The sequence below is a fragment of the Lagopus leucura genome, unplaced genomic scaffold (genome assembly GCF_019238085.1).
Source record: "Lagopus leucura isolate 7727_CA_CO unplaced genomic scaffold, USGS_WTPT01 Super-Scaffold_73, whole genome shotgun sequence".
NCBI lineage: Eukaryota > Metazoa > Chordata > Aves > Galliformes > Phasianidae > Lagopus > Lagopus leucura.
In genome coordinates, this window is record NW_024962252.1 from 97,338,158 (window position 1) to 97,351,811 (window position 13,654).

At 39.3% G+C, this 13,654-nt stretch overlaps 1 protein-coding gene across 4 annotated transcripts in view; it reads left to right on the forward strand.

Moving 5' to 3' along the window:
• The window catches only part of KIF16B (kinesin family member 16B), a 134,020-nt gene that overhangs the window by 87,108 nt on the left and 33,258 nt on the right, over positions 1–13,654 (forward strand). For 3 of the 4 annotated variants that reach the window (XM_042894453.1, XM_042894460.1, XM_042894469.1), the window contains 2 exons: positions 458–580; positions 8,275–8,364. In XM_042894453.1, the coding sequence (XP_042750387.1) occupies positions 458–580; positions 8,275–8,364 (213 nt within the window). Of the gene's footprint in view, positions 1–410; positions 581–8,274; positions 8,365–13,654 lie in introns of those variants that run through there. The other variant, XM_042894485.1, reaches the window with a different exon arrangement.

Here is a 13,654-nt window from a genome sequence, read left to right on the forward strand (position 1 = left end):
CTTGGATTTAAATCCAAGCTTTAAGAGCTTTCTGAATTACCTGGACCTCCTACAGCTTTGCATGTTATTGTAAACAGATTTGTTATATAAATACGTATGAGAACGAACTCATCATATATATGTTTATTTTTTCAAGCAGTGTTAATAAGTCTTCTCCCTTATTTTTGATATCTAAGCTGAAAATTTCCTTTCACAGAAAAAACAGTATTCTGCAGTAAATTCACCTCATGTTTATTATGCACAGTGAAATGCTAGGACTTGGTTATAAAAGCATATCCACTTTGTTTGCAAGTAATTTCTTCACTTTCAAATTAATTTCTGCCACTGCAACTCTTTCTCTCTCAGCTCTTCTGGCTGAGAATACTTTCTCAGTTTTAGTGAAGGTTTTTTTTTTCTTTTTCCTTACTTAGTGATTTTGGTTTTCCTTTGTTCTCCCTATTTGGTATGCACATGAAAGCGGATGGTCTGTCGTTCTTTGGGAGCAAATCCAGATGACCTAAAGGACCCAATTAAAATTAGTATTCCACGCTATGTCCTGTGTGGGCAGGGAAAGGATGAACACTATGAGTTTGAAATAAAGGTAAGTGCTTTTCTCTTGCTTCTCCTTGATGTTTTACAAGCATAGAAATAGCATCATGGTAGTAATAATAACAATAGGAAAATGCCTTTTCTTTAAAAACATCTAGTTCCTAGTTATCTCTGTCTAACCATAGGTGTTCACTGTAGCCACATCATAGTTAGTAGCAGTGGACACAGCAATAGAAAGCACACCTGAGAAGCTCCAAATTACAGAAATCACCTTGCTAATTCCAGTGCTACGTAGTCGTTGTTCCAGTGAGTGCAGTTCTTGTCCTTCTGTGCAAGTGCCCTCTGTACTACTGAACACAAGGGGTTTTGGGAAGGATGCGCAGTACAGGACATTATAAAGATAGTATTTTCCAAATGATTGGTTGTCAGATCTTTGGGAAAGACAGTTCCAGGTCTTACTAAGATGCAAGTGTAAGGTACAGAAATGTTTGGATTTGAAATGTTTACCTAATGGGAGCCTAAGTTAAGTATTCTGCAACAAAAGCTTGTTTCATTTCTGGCTCTTTGTTTCGTTTCTTCCCACCTTGCGTTCACAAGGTCTCTCTTTTCCAAACTATTTCCTCTCCATTCTAGTGTCTCTCCCAGTCAATACTCTGCAGAAGTGCTGGAAAAAATGCATATTCATTATGTTTCCTCTGGTACTAAGCCAGTTATTTCAAAGCAAGATGTGAAATCTAATTGGAAATGTGCTTTCAGTACATGTGGACATGTAGCATAACTGATGTACATGGCATCAGAGACTCAGTTGGCAGCCACCTACACTGAATCTATTGCCAGATGCTTCATCAGGTGGTGATAGCTGGAGGAGTGACCTGCCTTCACAGTGTGCAGGTCTGTTTTTGAGCTATGTTCATGGTCTCTTTTGCAGAGTCTTTCATTGAGACAGTCAGTCTTAGCTCTTTTATTGCTAATTAAATTGTCATCTTGAAACATATTGCACTGTCTGTGAATGGAATGCTCCTTTTTGCTGTTTGGATGTTGAATTTGCTGGGGTCAGTGAAAGCCCAGCACCTATCAGAGAGGCTGAGAAAGGAGTAAGTGCACATGAGCCCTCCCCAAGGACTGCTCTATTTGCCAGCTGTTTTCTTCAGGTGGGATTTACTAAACTGGATAATGATAGTAAAGGTAGATGAAGTAAGAAGTGTTATGTCCTTTTAGTCACAATCAGTAGATTTCTTCTCCAGGTACTCTTTCTTCACCCCTAAAACCCATGGAAGCATAGAGGGGCGACCTGGCATGAAGAGGTAGTTAAAGAGTATAGGAGGAAGGTTTACACTTGATGCAGAAGGTGATGTTATTCTGGGGGGAGAAATATGAATGAAAGGTGGGGTTTTTGATGAGGAAAGAACAGGATAATATCCAAACAAAAAATACAAGAACACATGAAATTAGGCTTCAGCAGTTCTGTTGCTTGTATTTTGTTTCTGCAAGACTCACAGTCTGGCCTCTCCAGTGGCATGGAATGACCTGATGCAGTCCTCTGACCAAGAGCTTTGTGTATGGTGTGGCTGTTCTCTTCTGTTGTACTTGTCAGTACCATCATTTTTTCTCTCTCCTGTACCAACTCTAGGCTGCCTCTTAGAGAAACTGCTGCTTAAATATCTTTGATCAAGTTCAAAGCAAGTAAATGATGGTACAGAGTAGGGAATGGGCTATCACTTCAGTAATTGTGTTCCATTGTTTCCGACTTCCTTAGAGCAATAAATATTTTTATTATAACTCCTGTGAACCTTAGTTTGACACTCTGTGAGATATCTTAGTTGCTCCCTTACACAAATCAATCATCAGTGTACACTTTTTTTTTCCCCTTTGCCTACAGATCTCTGTGCCACACCAGACTGCTTTTGCTATGGTCAGGATTTTGCTCCAAGCTACAGTCTGCAGAGTTTCCACAAACTTTTCTGTTTTAAATCTTTTCCCTGCAGAGCTCCCATCTCTGCTTCGATCTTTAGTATCCTTCAGCTGTTCCTACTCATATTCTGTAAGATATCAGAATATGTGATATAGTGATTTATTTTTTCCCCCTAAAAGCTAGGAAAGTAGAATTGTCTTTCTGCAGGCAAGAAGGAGAGAATGTGAACATGTTTTACCCTTTCCTGATGGGTGAGGATACAATGTCAGTTGTAGAAATAATTCTTTATTATAGCCCCACTTTTCTTTAGTTAATTTCCAGGTGATGGTGCATTAGAAAGTACATCAATCTTGGAAGGGGGCCCTTGTGCTTGTCTCGTGTCCTTTGTTGCTGCCCAAATGGGCTTTCTTCACCAAGGTTGTTGTTCTTGTTGGGAAAATGGGTGGCTGACCTATATGTGTGCAGCAGCACTTAAAAATCTGTCACAGTCAAGGTGATTGAGTTGAACTGTAAAAGAGACTCAAAGCCTTTGAATCCTAAGTATCTCAGAAGTTTTTTCATCAGCAGATGATTCTAATGATTGTTTTTGCAGTGAAATCCTTGTATATTATATTGCTGCATGGAGGAACAAATCTGACAAATATTTTGTATAAATTTCTTCTTGTAAAATGAAATAGTAAAAACTACTTTGTTTGTATGCCCAGAGAAAGAGAACAAGTTCCACACTTCTTGGTAGTATTGTGTTAGTTCGTAAGTCTTTCAATCCTTCTATACCATCCAACAATATTTTCTTCTAGTGCAAGTTCAGCATCTCGTCCATCTAGATGGACATAATCTCTGGAAAGGTGTTCTGACCTGCTCACCTTCTGTCACTCAATACAGGTCACGCTTTCTGATGTCAAGCAAGGCCCACAAGATCCTTCTGGGGAGAATGCAAAATAGAAACCAAGACACACTTTAATTATTAGAGTTAGCACCTTCTTTTGCTGCAAGAAAAATCATGGAGTTGTTTCTGTGGCTCTGCTATTAAATATTTGATACTAATAGGTAACTTTCCAAATAAATTTCCTTTTGGGTGACAGTTTTATATGCAGTCTTTAAAGACACGATGAAGCAGTGGTAACTTAATCAGGTCTAAACACAGTTACCTTAGAGCTGAATTAGAATACCTGAAGATTATCGTGTGTTCTCTGCTTCCTTTTGTGTTGCTCTCATACTCAAAATATTCAGACAAAGCCACAGTAGAAACAGCATGTGGGAAGATTTTTTGCATTGTAAGGTTTTTGCATTGTTGGCATTTGTTACAGAGAGACCTGAAATTACTAGACAGCATCTGTGGGAAGCAGGAGGAGCAGTGAGGTTGCAGGGAAGGGGGAACCTCCAGTTCAAAGACACGAGCGGGTCTCGCAAGAGCAGGAGGTGGGAAACTAAACCAGAAATCAGGCATAGCCCTGCTGGGATCCTTTGACAAGAGCAAAAGGGGGGTGTGTGCTTATATATACATATATATACACATATATAAATATACACATACATGCCTTCTCATTTTGTTCAGCTTTCCTCAGTTGTTACGACTTCTTTCATTTTATTCATCCTCTTAGATATTTTATCAAAACTTGCTTTTTCTTGTGTTTCAAAGCCTTCCAGTCATCTTTGATGGGTTCTCTGTAGAAGATCAAGGCAGATGCATCCCAAAGCAGTGGGTTGGGGTTTTTTTTTGGTTGGTTGGTTGGGTTTTTTTGTGTTCACCAACTGCTGTGGTGGGTTTGCTAAAAACATTGATGGGTTTCATCAGCATTTTCTCCTGTGCTCTGAGAGTTAATGCAGAATTGGAATAAAGCAAAAGCAGTGCTCATCAAGCAGTGCTCATTAATACATGAAGCATTGCATGCCCCATGGGGAGCACAGTTAAAAAATAGTCCTCAGCAGTATTAACACCCTTAAAGATAAATTTAAAAAAATCCATAAAAAGGCCATGATGAGTCTCTTAGTGTCCTGCAGGTTCTAGATTTTCATAGGCTGTATTCATTGACAGTGGGAGGAGTAATTTCAACAAAGTCAATTTTCACAGTGTCTGTTTCAGATCAGACATGTAAGATGGGAATTCTTTTTTTTCTGACGGATTCAGAAGTAGGTGTAATATCCACCTATTTTTGTGGGTTTACTTATTTGTATGGGAGTGGGTGGGAGAACAAATCTTTTGAGTGACTTAGAGTGAAATTGGTTGAAAATGTCGGTGAAGTGATTGTCTGCCATTGTGCAGAGTGAAAGGGAAGCAAACAGGACTGCACTACTTCCTTCCAAATGTCTGGGTTTTATGTAGGAAATACGGCACTTTCACTGGAGTGAAAAAAGTAACACAACTGTAAGTCAAGGCTAAGGTCACGTAAGTACCCAGATAAGAGTTTTGAAAATGTCTTACAGATTTACTCAACCATATGTATGTATTTATATGTATTTATTACTAGTAGTAAATTACAAGTAAAAAGTAAAGGGCTATTTGAATTTGCTTTACTTGTTACAGTTCAATAGATTTTTATTTATCCTAGTCCCATACTTGCATTCTGTATAATCTGTCATACAGTCTTTACTGAAGGATGGAAGAAAGAATCCCAGACCAAACTGGCTGTATCAGCTGTAGGAGGACAAGGCCATGTTCTAGAAACATCTAGAACTGCTATGTCAAATGTACTTATGTTCTTCTGCTTATACGAGTGGAGTTTGGTCCCATCTGCCTTCATAACAACATTGTTGTGGAGCTTTGGGGAGTGGTTAAGGTGTTGGTTAGCTTTGAAAGTTATTTTCCAGTAATATCAGCAATATGGAAAGAGAGAGTGACTGCTGGCACTTCACCTCAGCAGAGGAAAAAAGGCTCATTAACAACAAGAAGATATTGGAGTGCACTTACTAGTCTCATAGAATTAGGGAAGTAAATGAAGGGGATGACAGGGAACAAGTCAAATCAAGCCACCAGAGAACGCAGTAGAGAGCAAGCTTCCATGGCTTTGCTTTCCAATGTAGTTCTATCAAGTATTCCTGGAGTGGTTAACACAGTTGTATTCATTAGATCCTTTTAAGAAGTGTAATAAAATTGGCTGCAGGCAGTTGGGTACATTCAGCACTGCCCTGTCACTTAGACAGCTGCCAGATGCTCAGACAACAGCATCGATGGCAAGCTGACATACCTGCTCTTCCCCAGGCTGTGTAACTGGGAGAGTCCTGGATGCTTCAGGCTAGATTGCTTCCTGAAAGGCATTGCCAGAGTGAAAGCTCTGGGGAAAAAATAGAGGTCGTTTTTGCATAAATATCATGTGCAAATGAAATTGATCACAGTAAAAGTCCACAGTTCAATTGGCAATATTACAATGCAGAATTAAAGCAATAACAAACTAGAAACAACATTTAAGTCACAGAGTGCTTTACTTTAAGGTGATTATTGAGAACAAAATGGATAATGGGTTAATTAAGATTGGTGCAGCATGCATATTCCTGAATCCCTCATTTATTGTAGTTAAACCTGCCCGTGCAGGTTGTATCCAATCACCTCCTCTGTAGGGCTTGAGAGGTTGTTAACATTACATTGAGGGAGGGCAACTGTGTGAATTTATTTGTAAGGAAATGCAGTCCATCATGCAGACATCCTAGCAGCAGTCAAACATGTTGGTGACAGGAAAGATGAATTATATCAGAAATAATGATTTTGCATTGAGGAGATATGTTAGAAAAATGTTTGTTTTAGAACAGAATAGTTCAGTTGGAAGGCACCTCCACAGGTCATCTAGTCCAGCTGCAATTTGTGAAAAGTAAATAGCTGTGAAAAGCACTGTTAGATTTTAGAAGTCCAGTTTTGTTTACGTATATCTTTGAACTAAAAATCAATCAATAAAAGAAAACCTAATTCCTGATATCATTTTTTTGGTTTCCAAAGCACTTCTGCCAGTATCAGTGTTTTTAGTTTACCCCTGTAAAGGCAGATGGGACGGGGAAGCATGGGTCAGAGATCGCTTTGGGAAAAGGCTGAGTTGGCAACTCTTAGAAATGCTGCTTGGCCTTGGGCACCTCCAGGGATGGGGCGCCCACAGCTCTCTGGGCAGCAGTGCCAGGGCCTCACCAACCTCTGAGTGAAACATCTCTCTACGTTTAACCTAAATCTCCTCTCTTAAAGACATTCATTCCCTCTTGTCTTACCACTATCAGACCATGTAAAAAGTCACTCCCCCTCCTGCTTATAATCTCCCTTCAAGTACTGGATGGCTTCAGTGAGATCTTACCAGAGCCCTCTCTTCTGCAGGCTGAACGAGCCCACATCCCTCAACTTCTTCACAGGAGAGGTGCTCCAGCCCTCTAAGCATTTTCATGGTCCTTCTCTGGATTCACTCCAACAGCTCTGCATCCTTCTTGTGTTGGGGGCCCCAGGCCTGGACACAGTGATGGAGATAGGGCCTCATAAGGGCAGAGCAGTTGGGAACAATTGCATCTCTTGCCTTTCTGCTACCCATTGCCCGTCTGTTGATGCAGCTCATGGTATAGTTGGCCTTCCAGGGTGCAGGAGCACACTGCTGGCTCTTGTCAAACCAGGATGCTGGCTTTTCCTGGCTTTATTGTCCCAGTTTCCTTTTCTCTTACTCGGTTATCCTTCTCCATTCCCATGTTCCATCGTCCTGTGACTGTCATATGCTTTGTAGTATGGGAGTTGCTTGTGCAGTTTAAGAGTCGCTTTTGGATTAAAACCCAAACCCATATCTTTGTAAAATGCATTTTGCAAAATGCATATTGTTGATTTTTGTGTACAAATTCATTGCTGGACAGAAGTTATATCATATATTAGGCCTATTAGGTTAAAAAAGCAGCAAGCTTTCCTGTTCAGGTATTGCTAGTTGGTTTTCTTCAGCTGTGCTAGTTGGCGTAGCAGAACGCCCTCCTCTCGCCGCAGCATCACTCGATAGCATTAGATCATCAGAGCAATAGAAGGGCTTTGCTGTGAAATCAAAGGCTCTTCATATCACTTTTATGACCCACTTAGGAATTTCTTTCATCCCACCTAATTTTAGGTGGTGAAAAATTTTTCGTTCACTGAAATTTTTATGCCGGTTTCTCAGTTCCAATGAGGGTTTGGAGTATAACTGATGGCAAAGTTAGATAGCTGAATTGCCCTCCTCTTGGCTCCCTTTGCTATCTGTTTTTTTCACAGGAGCACTTCTGTTGATTTTAATGAAACTTCCTGTATAAACGGGATGCTCATCAACATACTGATGGCACAGGCCTAGAGTGCTTTAAAGGAATATCTTCCACTGAAAGGCAATATATGTTGTTCTTTACTGTACAGATTGGAACCACATTCTATACGATAACAAACTGTTTACAGGAAAAGTATGTTTAATGTTTTCATGTGTATTTCTATATACATATATGCATAATTTTATATGAGTATAGATGCATTTACATCAACATACAGAGAGGCCACACTACACTTGTGCTGGGTGCTGTTCATTAGTGGAACAGCCACTAATTGTATTGCTGTGAGCTGCATAGCTGCACTGACAAGTGATTGGGATATTTTAAGGTATTTACAGGCTCGTCAGTCTACTCTGGAATATGGAATACATGTGTTCAGTTTTTTCATTTGCAGTGATCCTTATTTAAAAACAAAAACAAAAAAAACACAAAAAACTTGCTTGTGTGATAACAGAAAAGTTGAGTAACCAAAAATTATAGAATTTAAGGAAATTACTGTGATCCATGTTAATCAGATAACTCTCTGTATTGCATAGTTCTTAGTGTGGTGTGCTATGTGCTTTTACTTCTGTTTCTTCTTTTTCTATCATCTGATACAGATAACAGTCCTGGATGAGACATGGACAGTATTCAGGCGATACAGTCGTTTTCGGGAAATGCATCGAACTTTAAAATTGAAGTACCCAGAGGTAAGTTTTGGGAAAATCTGTCTTGCAGGAAGGAGCGGAGCCTTGAAAATAACTTTGTGGGTTTGTTGTTGCTGGTTTGTTTGGGGTTTTTTTTTGAGTTTCTTTTGCCTTTTTTGGGAGAAGGGGGAAAGAGAAGCTTGCACTAAACCAGTCTGATTCTTAGTAAAAATGGCAAGCCCTTTGGCAGTTTGAAGCTCCAAGGCTGCTAGAACCAGGATGGATTGTTGCATGCTGTTACTACAGTGAAACCATGACTAAATGTGCTGCCTCTAGCCATTAATTCCCTGTGCCGCCAGCTGGAGTCATTCCCTGGAGGTTGCTGCTTTGTTCATTGCAAAATACTTGCAGTCATACCACGTCATCCTGACAACTCCTCTTTTGAAAGGAGTGCGTTGTTCCACAGATACCCTTTTGTGATAGTGGTTTCCAGGTTTCTGCAAAATGGAAAATTGATCTTTCTGACCACCTCTGAGACTTTGAGCATTCAGGATGTGAGGAGCTGTGCCTGACAACACTTTAGTTCATGGGAGTGAGTGTTTGTAGAATTACAGTTCTTGGTTTCCACATCTAGCTTTTAACTATTAATGTTTTGCTTTCTTTCTCCTTGTTCTGGTGGATATTAGCAGAAATAAATCATTCAAGCAATTGAAGTTATCCTAATTTGAGAGTTGTCTCAAGTAAGGAAGCATAGACTGTGTATTTTCACGGGCTGTATACTAAAAGGCATTAATGTCTGAGAGAGTGTGATGCAATAGCATGCGAAGGGTTTATTCTTTATTTTTTCTTATCTATTCTTTAAGCTGAAAATGTATTGAGCATGGGAAGACATTGAGGTTTTAAAGAGTAGAATACCAAGAGTCTGTGTCTTGTGGAGATTCTGGAACTGAATTCCATTCCCCTTCCAAAAGAGTATGAAGCCCAGAAACTGAAACTACACACTATCTAAAGAAGAGTAAGCCTAAGAAGAAGAAAATTACAGTCATCTTTTCTGATTGTCAGGAAGTTCTAAAAGATCAAAACGAATTTTGAGTAGAAAATTGAAACATTCTCTTTTCACAAGTGCTTTTAAAAATATTATTTTGAGCGAACATCACTGTGATATTTTTTATTCAAATAAATTGCTGCGGAGATACGATATGTAGACATTAATATCCTAATTGCATCTAACTCCTGAAAAAATGGCTAGACTGTCACCTGTTTGAAATAGAAAAGGGTTGCCTGAATCCCTCTGCAGACTGATCTCCCCCTTTTAGGAAAACGTGTTCGAGCAGACTTGCTCAGAGCCTGTTATCAGTCCTGACAGTACATTGAGGAACAATTGAATATGACATTTACAATTATTTCAGGAGATCAACTTCATAGTGGTTTGTAGTAATCAAATTCAGAAGGAATCTGATGTTCTTAAAGCCTCCATTAAATTGTCCCTTGTGCTGCAGCATGTTATTGTCAACTTTTTGAAGTGAGCGTATGTGACTCGCAGGCTGACAAATGCAGGCTTTTTGGTGTTAAAGGGGGAGGATTTTTTTCTTAAGAATCAGAAGGGCTTAGGAGTGATATTAGTAGGTCAGAAAAGAAAAGCAGTAGCACCTCCTGCAGATTTTCTTCGTAGCTTTTAGCAAGAGGTGCAAGGGTTCTGATGTTATGTTATCTCCATGCATCTCCTGAGAACAATTACAGGTCAATAATTATCTTCCTCAAATGAGGAGAATACATGCTTCAAATAAGCAATTTTCATTCCTTATGCTCCTTCACTATCTGCAGCCATGCTGACAAGCTCAATATATTTTATATGTTAATGTGCTCATTTGTTTCTTATTGACACTTCCGTGCTGCCATATATTTGGTCTTAGGTCAATTTATTGAGATTGACGTCTAGTACATTAACAGAATTATTGGCTTAACTATACAGGTGATTAAATTTCTAATTTCCATGTAGGAGAGGCATCACAGGATGTTTTATTGAGTCATCTGCTCTTTCCTCAGCAGTCTCTGTGTAAGTCAGGGCAAATACCAAGTCACACAAGTTTGTCATACACCTTTCCCTAAAGTGGGGTACTTTTTGAAGAAGCATGTTAATGTGTTTTGGCTTCCAGTGTGCTTGGAAGAAATGATTAACCATGATACTGTCTGAAACAGCAGATCTGTAGCTTTGTTAGAATCTTCTTCCACCTTTTGTCTAGACTCCTCTTCAAAGCAACCTCAAATGCATTATTGGTCAGATTCAATATGCATCTATTCTAGGTACAAAGCACTGTAAAGCACAGGAGAAGAAAGGTGGGCGTTTGATCAAGTCATCCACTGCATCTCTGGTAGTTTTCCCCTGTCAGTGAGAATCTACTCTGGAAGCACTGTTCCCTTCAGCAGTGATGCTGCCTGCTTTCTTCTGTGTAGTGCAGGTTGTTGTGTTGTGTTCAGTACTTGGAGACTTAGAGCACCAGAAATAAATAGCAAGCCTATGGGCTAAAGAAACCTAGCCAGTATGCAGCTGGTTTCTTCTGCTTGTTGGCATTTCCACAAACGGTGCCCTTCTGATGAGTGAAACTTTTCATATTGTTCACTGCAGTAAAGATTTGGAGTTTGTTTTCTTTGAAGGAGTTTCACTATCAGTGTGATGTATGTAAGTGAGCAGTGCTTTCCTATATTTTAGCCTATTTGTTTTTAAATAGCCTTAATTTATGGAAATTTGGGATTAATTTTGCAAAGTGAATGAGCTTGGTTTGTTTGGCAAACTGAAAGTCATCTGTCTCCTTACAGTGACCTAATTTGGCATTCATTATGACACTAAAGTACATTTAATAACAATTTTGGCAAAGTTGGCTCCATAGTTCCTACATTTTGTTGCAAAGAAATTTGATCCTTAAATGTCATCAGAACCCATCAAAGTTGGATTTTATTTTGTATCACTTACCTTCCAACTCTAAATTAACATTTATAATGGACAGAGAAAATACTGTGAATGTGTTTAACATATGAGTGTCCTGCTTTTTAGAAGTGAACTTTGCAGCTCATTAGCTGCTCGGTTCTGAATTACTACATCAGTATTTTAATAACTTGCTGATCTTGCATTTCATGTTGCTGCCACTGAATTCCCAAAGGAATGCATTGGAAAACTGATTTATTGGGAAGATTTTTTTAAAAAGTCTGTCTTTCCAGGAGCAGGAACTCTCTTAATGTCTTACATTCTCAGTATGTGTTATATTTGGTGCACCTTCACGTTCCTTGTTATGTAAATGGCTGGATGGTGATGGCTGCTTGTCTAAGAGAAGTGTCACTTGCAAATTCAGGAAGACTGGAGGAGTTGCTGCAGGATGAGGCTGTGCCAAAGGCAGACAAACACCAGCATTGTAAGTCCCTGCTGGTTGGTTGTTGTGGTTTTTTCGTTGGTTGGTTGGGTTGGGTTTTCTTGTTGATGTTGTTTGCAGATCTACACAATTGTTGTTTGCTTATCTTCAGCTTTCTTATGCTACGTATTTGTAAATGACACTCTTGTTTCTGGGATTTTATTGAAGATCGTACCTTGGCTTTCATCAGCAGTGGCCTACGTAATGAAATACACTTTTTGTTCACCACTGGTCAGAAACAGGAACAAATAGGCTCTTTAATTGAGACATAAGAACTTTACCTCCTTCTTCTTTTCTTATAGATTAACAGTTTTGGAATAGTACTGGAGTGCTGGTTTCTGCAAAAAACTTTTCTGCCTGCCTTGATGAGAGGAATGCTGTCTCCTATCTCTGTTAGTTCAGCAAGTTTGAGTGTTGTGAATTTGGCCACTGCTCCCCCCTTCTTAAAGCTTTCTTGTCTCTTCCTTCTATCAAGGGAAAACAGAGGAACAGTTGACCATTTATCATTCCTTACCTGAATGCAGGGTCTGTAAAGACCTTCATGCATTTTGGGATTCCATACTTGCCACTTTCTGTCCAGGTCTTGCAGGCTTTCATTGTCAGCTTTGCTTACAGCATTCACTGTCACTTCTCTAGAAACCTCCTTCATGTATACAAAAATCTCTAAATGGTGTAAAGGGAAGCACGTAGCATTAAGGCATTTTTAGTCCTAATAGTCAACCGCTGTCTTAAAATATTTGTAAATCCATGCAGAGCTTGTCAGAGAGCAGTTAAAATGCATACTTGCATTTATAGATCAATTCATGAAGATAAGGATGTGTATGCAGGCAAGATTTTGAAAGAAGTGCTAAAGCTATTGGCTTCTAGCCTGTTTAACAGAATCTAATAATTTCTGTATCCATATATGATGTATGGTGGTCTGTGTATAAAGTAATATTTATATCTTTTGCTGTCTAAAGCACAAGAATACTGGTTATTATTTTTGAAGAATTTCAAGCCTCGTAAATTGATCCAGCTTCCCCTTCCACTGGTCTGGTTCATGTCATCTTATGGGACCAAAAGGATGTGTAATATCCATAACTGAAGCAGCAGGAAATGTTATACAGAAGATTGAGCCTTCGATCCAGAGTTCCCATGTGCTCTGCCTCTATGCTGTATGCTGTACACTGGGGAAATGAGTGAGATACATTGTAGTTACACATCTCATGTCATGTATCTTGGAAGTTAGGATGCCTGCATGCTGCAGACAGTGGGAGCGTTTGCTTGGATGGTAGAGTTTTTCATATACTTAAATATTGGACAGCAAAGGTTGTATTTTATAACAATTATAATAATTAGGAAAAAATGCTGTCTGTCTGGTTTCAATTTTTTAGTCTAGATTTCTAAGGAGGAAAGACTCTTGTTGGTAGTGTCAGTGGGAGTCATATTACTCCATTTTACATCTGAAAACAACATCCGCTATTAATCAGTGATTTATTTGACAGAATGTAGTTCTTTTGGATTGAACTCAAGGTTCCTGCTTTCTTGCTTTGCATAAGAATTGCATGAAACTCAAAGAGCAGAAAATATTTCTCAAGCTTGTCAGAAATAATATATGAATGTTTTTGAATAGAATGAATTCCAATTATTTGTTGTAAGCTTATTTTTTAAATATTTTAAGTATTTCAGAGCTTTGAAAATTCAAAGTAGATTCGTTTGAATTCATAGGAACCTTAAAAGGCCATCCAGTCCAACCCTGCAGTGCACAGGGACACCCACAGCTCCAGCAGTGCTCACAGCCCCGTCCATCCTGACCTTGGCTGTCTGCAGGGATGGGGCACCACCACCTCTCTGGGCAGCCTGTGCCACTGCCTCAGCACTGTGATCATAACAAGCTTCTTCCTTATATCCCATCTAGATCTCCCCTCCAACATTCAGAGTACTTTGTCCCTTCTCTTTTAAAATGTTTT